General features: G+C 35.1%; 1 protein-coding gene across 1 annotated transcript; it reads left to right on the forward strand.

The window, feature by feature from the left end:
* Nucleotides 1-5,429: 5,429 nt before the first annotated feature.
* On the forward strand, nucleotides 5,430-6,368 carry LOC138916864 (olfactory receptor 5AN1-like). The gene has a single exon (XM_070230468.1). The coding sequence runs from the start codon at nucleotides 5,430-5,432 to the stop codon at nucleotides 6,366-6,368; it is 939 nt and encodes a 312-aa protein (XP_070086569.1).
* The last annotated feature ends 1,266 nt before the right edge of the window (nucleotides 6,369-7,634 follow it).

Raw genomic sequence — 7,634 nt, forward strand, 5'->3', positions numbered from 1 at the left:
AATTTCAGGATTAACTAAGATAAAATATGCTTGTCTGTGTTTCCCAACTTTATACAGTCCACTGCCTTTTTTAAAATTTTTATTTTATTTTTTTTGAGGAAGATTAGCCCTGAGCTAACATCTGCTGCCAATCCACCTCTTTTTTGCTGAGAAAGACTGGCCCTGAGCTAACATCCGTCTCCATCTTCCTGTACTTTATATGTGGGGCAGCTGCCTCAGCATGGCTTGATGAGCGGTCCCATGTCTGCACCTGGGAACCAAACCAGCAAACCCCAGGCCACCAAAGCGGAATGTGCAAAATTAACTGCTTGATATCTACAATGTGTTAACCTTTATAGATATTGTCTCATTATATTATAGATGATTCTATTCTCCCCAATTTACAGTTTATCAATTGTATTTATATAAGTAGGTTTTTCACCCATAGCCAAGTTTAAATTGTTGTATCATATTTTTTTCTCATAGTTTCTGGCTTCATGTTATAGTTTAGAAATTTCTTTCCCATCCTAAGATTATATAAATGCATATCTATTAATCCCTCTAATGCTTTTTACTGATAGTGAGCTAGGTTTAAGCGATCACTTCGGGCAGAGATTATCCTTTTTCTATCAGTTTAAAATACTACCTATATCGTATGTTAAATTCTTACCAATGTTAAAATTTACTTGTTAAATTCTATTTCTTCTTTTGACATGTCTATTTTTACAAGAATAAGGAATTGTTAATGTTTATATTATTTTTTAAAGTCTGAATCTCCAAGTCTTTTTAATTATTAATCTTTTTTCAAAATTTTCTTGGTCATTAATATTGATTTACTCTTTCAACTCAAGGAAGATCACTTTGGATATGGAACATAGCCAGTTGTTGTTATCTGCTATGAATCTATTAGTGAGCTATAACACACTGAATGTATCAACAAACATATGAAATATACTTTTGTTGTATTTGGGAATTGAAACAGTTGCTTTGACTCTTTCTCGACATCAATGCTCATCATAGCTTGATGCTGGTTATCTGTTGACTCAAGTGTACATGAACTGAAGCAAACTAAACAGAAGATCATTTCTGTGATTTGTGTCTTTATGACTTCAGGTGGTTTGATTTGTCTGGATGCTAGGTCTGAATCTACACCTGCCCAGAAGTAATGATGCCTAGCTGTCTACAGAGCTGATGATGTCTCAGGAATTTCCCCAAGTTAACCCATAAATTCTAGCACCCCTGGCATTCCTTTTTACAGGTACAGCTGTCATTCATAGTTATCTGTAAGTAATCAATGATAGTAATAGCCAACATCTATTGAACAATTAATGTGTCCTGGATTGTGTGCTGAGCAGTGTCATGAATTTCCTCATAAAACCCTCCCATTAACCTTACAGTTAAGGGGCTCTTGTCCTCACTTTGTTATGAGTAAATCATTTCTAGTGTGTTAAAACCACCAGGGTAAGTTCAGAGCATGAGAGAGTATCAAAACTAAAATTATTTTTTTCCATTTGTATTGATATACGGTTGATATACAACATTGTATAAGTTCAAGGTGTACAACATAATTTACTATATATATATATATAATAAAATGATTACCACAGTAAGATTAATCTTCATCACCTCACATAATTACAGTATTCTTCCTTGTGATGAGAACTTTTGAGATCTAGTCTCTTAGCAACTTTTAAATATATGATACAGTATTGTTAACTATACTCATCATGCTGTACATTATATTCACAGATCTTATCACCCAATTCCCCTACCTTCCACTCCTTGCCTCTGGCAACCACAAATCTGATCTTTGTTTCTATGAGTTTGTTTCATTTTAGATTCCACATACAGTGAGACCATAATGTGCTTGCCTTTCTCTGTCTGATTGATCTTACTTAGCATAATATCCTGATGGTCTATCCATATTGTCACAAATTCCAGGATATCCTTCTTTTTTATGCCTGAACAATATTCCTTTATGATACATCCTATTATTTATGTTATTTATACATGTGTTATTTATATTTATAAATATATAATTTGACTTTTTATCCATTTATCTGTTGGTGGTTGCTTAGATTGTTTCAATACTCTGGCTATAATAAATAATCCTGCAATGAACATTGGGATACAGGTTTGTTTTAGGGGCAGTGATACCATTTCCTTTGTATATATATATCTCCAAGATATGGAATTGCTGGATCATATGGTAGGTCTATTTTTAATTTTTTGAAAAAACTCTATACTATTTTCCATAGTCACTATACCAATTTAAATTCTCATAGCAGTGCACGTTTCCCTTTTCTCCACATTCTGGCCAGGAGTTGTTGTCTCCTTTTTGATTATAGCCATTCTAACAGTTGTGAGTTGGTATCTTACTGCGATTTTGATTTGCAATTCCCTGATGATTATGATGTTGAGCACATATTTATGTACCTGTTGGCATTTTATATGTCTTCTTTGGAAAAATATCTATTCAGGTCCTATGAAAAATTTGAATTGGATTATTTATTTTCTTGCTACGGAGTTGTATGTGTTCCTATATATTTTAGATATTAACTCCTTATCAGAGATGTGATGTGCTATTTTCTGCTATTCTGTTGGTTACCTTTTCATTTTGCTTATCATTTTCTTTGCTGTGCAGAAACCTGTTAGTTTGATATAATCCATCTTATGTATTTATTTATTTAATTATTTAATTTCGCTTGTGCTTTAGGTGTGATATCCAAAACATCATTTCCAATCCATGTTCAGAAGTTTTTTCCCTATGTTTTCCTCAAGGAGTCTTATGATTACAGGTCTTACACTTAAGTCTTCATTCATTTTGAGTTTATTTTTGTGAGTGATGTAAGATCAGGGTCTAGTTTCATTCTTTTGCATGTGAATATCCAATTTTCCCATCATCGTTTATTGAAGAAACTGTTTTTTTCCATTGAGTATTTTAGGCTCTCTTGTCAAATGTTAGTTGACCATATATACACAGTTTTATTTCTGGGGTCTTGATCCTGTTCCATTGGTCTTTGTGTCTGTTTCTATGCCAGTGGCATACTGTTTTTATTTCTATGGCTTTGTAACATAGTTTGAAACATTTGCCAGCTTTATTCTTCTTTCTCAGGATTGCTTTGTCTATACGAAGTCTTTTGTGGTTCTACAGGGATTTTAGGATTGTTTGTTCTATTTCTGTGAAAAATGCCATTGGAATTTTGATAGAGATTGCATTGAGTCTATTGGCAGATTTGTGTAGCATAGACTTTTTAATAATATTAATTCTTCCAATCCATGTACATGGGATACCTCTCAATTTACTTGTACCTTTTTCAATTTCTTTGGTCAGTGACTTATAGTATTCAGTGAAGAGATCTTTCACCTTCCTGTTTAATTTTTTTCTACACATCTTATTGTTTTTGATGCTATTGTAAATGGGATTGGTTCTTTATGTCTTTTTCAGACAATTTGTGTTAGTATATAGAATGCTTATTTTGTATCCCAGGACTTTAGTGAATTATTTGATTAGATCTAACAGTTTTTAGTGAAGATTTTAGGATTTTCTATACGTAAAATCATGTCATCTGCAAATAGACACAATTTCAATCTTTTATTTCCATTTATGAGGCTTTATTATTATTATTATTTTGACTTTATTGTGTTGGCTAGGACTTATTGTTGTGTTTTAGGAATAAAGAGAATGGCCATCTTTGTCTTCTTCCTGGTCTTAGAAAAAAATCTTACAACCATTTACCATTGAGTATGATGTTAGATGTCACTTTGTTAAATATGGCCTTTATTAAGTTCGATTTAGTTCCTTTTATACCTAATTTATTGAGAATTTTTATCAGGAATGTATGTTGAATTTTGTCAAATGCTTTTTGTGCATCTATGGAGAATTATATGATTTTTATATTTCATTTTATTAACGTGACTATCACTTTTGTTAATTTTTGTATACTAAACCATCTGTGCATCCTCAGAATGAATCCTACTTGATAGTGGAGTATGATCCTTTTAGTATGCTGCTGAATTCTGTTTGTTAGGATTTTTTTTTGAAAATTTAGAATCTGTATTCAACAGGTCAGGGACATTGACCTGCAGTTTTCTTTTCTTCTAATGTCCTTATCTGGCTTTGGTATCAGTGCTGGCAGGGGGAGGGACCATGGAGTCAGAGTGTAGCTGTTCCTCTAACTTTCTAACAGGATTCTTCTCATTCTCTGTGGCCCATGGGGATATTTCAGCCTCATCCCCGTGTTCTAGGATTTTCAAAATGATGTGTTGTTACGAGTAGTTGCTAGTTTTTTCTGGCAAGAGTGACAAAGTGCATGACCTATTTTGCCATCTTGATGACGTCATTCAGAATAAAAACTCTAAAGTCTGAACCCTTAACCACAGTACTATGCTGTTTCCTAAGACGCAAAGTATCCTACAATTGATACAGTAGTTGGGGCTAATATTTGTACCAGCCTCCCTCAGGAATAGTTCATATGAAGACTTCCCTAAGAAGACTTACTTCATAACTTTATTGGGCATACATGCTATCCCCCAAGAAAATATCAGGATTATAAATTATGATATAATTTTCCAGGCCATGTTGAAGGTGTTGTATTAAATATATTTGTAAAAAGTTTGAGAAGTTATTATAAACAGGGTAATTTTTCTTATGTGTAAAAGAAGAAAATTTTAAAAATCTACCTAGATGAGATCTTGGAGAGAAGAGCTATTTCAAGTTTATTCTGGAATGATGCCAGTTTTACCTCACTATTATTAAGCAGCAGTTATGTATTGAATTTTCAAAATTCCTATAAAATCTTACCGTTTTACAATGATCTCTCTCATATAATTATAGAGTTTCTATTGCTTTTTAGAAAATTTTTAAAATATTTAATATTTCATCTCCACATACCCATGCACTTCTTCCTCCATAATGTGTCGTTCATTGATATCTGCTACGTGACCTCCACAGCCCCCAAGATACTCTCCAACTTCTTCCAGGAGTAGCAAACTATCACCCTTTTGGGTTGTGCTGTTCAATACTTCACCCTTCCAAACGTGGGACTGAGTGAGTCTTGTCTCATGACAGCCATGGTTTATGATTGATATGCTGCCATTTGTAACCCACTTCTCTATTCATCCATCATGTCACCCACTCTGTGTGTTCAGATGGTTCTGGGGTCCTATATTAAATATTTAATTTAATAAATATTTAATATTTTTAAAATACGTCTTTTAATTTTTCTGAGACCTCATCAGGTAATTGGGAACCTGAAACACTGAGAAGGTCCTATTTGACCATTAGATGGAAACTGTAGTCTTTCTTCTAGGACGGTAAAGCGTTTTCCATTTTTCAGTGCTCAGTGAAGGGAAGAAAATGGCAGATGTGAGAATTATAATGTCGTCATTTCACGTGAGTCAGTAATGCATTCTTTTGACTCTTTTCTCATTTTAGGAGCACCAAGCCAATGACTCAAGGAGGAAATATTACAGCTATCACCCATTTCCTCCTCTTGGGATTCTCAGATTTCCCCGGAATCAGAGCAGTGCTCTTCGTTGTATTCCTGTTGGTGTACATTGTGACTCTGATTTGGAACCTGTGTCTCATCATCTTAATAAGGATGGATTTCCATCTCCACACACCCATGTACTTCTTCCTCCATAATCTGTCCTTCATTGATATCTGCTACGTGACCTCCACAGTCCCCAAGATGCTCTCCAACTTTTTCCAGGAGCAGCAAACCATCACCCTTGTGGGTTGTGCTGTTCAATACTTCATCTTTTCAACCATGGGACTGAGTGAGTCTTGTCTCATGACAGCCATGGCTTATGATCGATATGCTGCCATTTGTAACCCACTTCTCTATTCATCCATCATGTCACCCACTCTGTGTGTTCAAATGGTGCTTGGGTCCTATATGGCAGGATTCTCTGGTTCTATATCCCAATTGTGTGCCATGCTTCAGCTCCAATTCTGTGGGCCTAATGTCATCAACCACTTCTTCTGTGACATGCCACAACTGTTAGTCCTGTCCTGCACTGACACTTTCTTTGTACAACTCATGACTGCGGTATTAATAGTGATCTTTGGGATAATAAATGTCTCAATTATCATGATATCTTATGGCTGTATTGTCATCTCCATTATGAAGATCACTTCAGCTAAAGGCAGGTCCAAGGCTTTCAGCACCTGTGCTTCTCACCTGACAGCAGTGACCCTCTTCTATTCCTCAAGTATCTTTGTCTACTTGAGTTCCAGCTCTGGCGGTTCCTCCAGCTTTGACAGATTTGCATCAGTCTTCTACACTGTGGTGATTCCCATGTTGAATCCCTTGATTTATAGTCTGAGGAACAAAGAAATCAAAGACGCCTTGAAGAGGTTGCAAAAGAAGGGAAAGTATTGCTGAGGTCACAGATTATGAGATTTTTGACATATTTATCCTATCAGAATCACCTTAACCCAGAATAATATGCACAAGAATGCACTATAACAAAATTCATACTGCCTTTGGAAAAAGAAGACTTAATTTGACACAAATAATATGCCAAAATGGACCAATAGGTGACTCAATGCCATGCAAACACAATATCTTTAAGTCCTAGAGGTTCATGAACATCAGCTTACATGAGGAGTAGATTGATCATTTATTTATATATCAATCTTTCCATCATTTATGAAACATCAGGTTTAAAAACTTGTTGCTTCCTTTAGTTTCTGAGATTGAACCCTGCCCAATTGCAGGACTCTGACATGAAAGGAAAGGTAACAGACAGAGGTCCTCTTGGATATAGAAACTTTGTCACTCAAATATTTTGATGCAGCAGCATGACTAAGACACAGAAGTGACCAATGTTTGTTTTGTGTTTCTGACCAGAATAGGAAGGAACAAAGAGAAAGGATGTGACTTTGGACAGAAACAATCCTGTGCAATTGGTCTGGTTGTGCCTACTGCAAAGACCAATCTTACCTAGCTAGTGTTTGTCTAAGGCCTCTTTCAATGCTAATCATCTAATAAATTTTTGATTACATCCTAGTCTATACCACCTATAGTCTAAGGAAGGAGGAGGTGATTTGAATCATAAAAGGAATGGAAGGAAGTATCTTGTCCCTTCAATGCCATTTATTTATGAATCTGATGAGTTAATTTTTTGCACATAGTGTCCAGTGGGGATTTCTGATGGGAGATGATATTCAAAATCCATGTCACAGCCAATAGCAATTTCTGATATTGTGGGACTCAACTCTCCTTTTTCTCCCCCATCCAATCTGGAAAATTTACCCTTGGTTCACATAGCCAATGGGATCACACTACCAAATCATTTTTCATATCTCAAACATCTGAAACTATTTGGTGTGAGAATACATGTGACAGCTCATCATAATAACAGAATTACTGAATATTCAGTATTGCAAAAACAAAGAGCAAATATGGAAAATTGATATACTTTCCTTCCTATCATTTTGTTCAACATTTTATGTCTTAGAGATTTATGGTTTTTTGGGGTGATATTATAGATGAAGTAGAATGGTTTGTGTTACTCTAATGCTGATATTTCCAGCAGACTTCAAGGGCCAGGAAAGGAGATAGATGGTGGTACAAGCAAGGTTCTCAACTCTGAACAGTTTTTGCTGTGTGAAGTAGGAGAGAAAGTTGTGGTCAGGTTAAAAAAAA

The sequence above is a fragment of the Equus caballus genome, chromosome 12 (genome assembly GCF_041296265.1).
Source record: "Equus caballus isolate H_3958 breed thoroughbred chromosome 12, TB-T2T, whole genome shotgun sequence".
NCBI classification, from domain to species: Eukaryota; Metazoa; Chordata; class Mammalia; order Perissodactyla; family Equidae; genus Equus; species Equus caballus.

Bases quoted from the DNA above. Each gene is read 5' to 3' on its own strand.
- LOC138916864 (XM_070230468.1), top strand. From the start codon at position 5,430: ATGACTCAAGGAGGAAATATTACAGCTATCACCCATTTCCTCCTCTTG.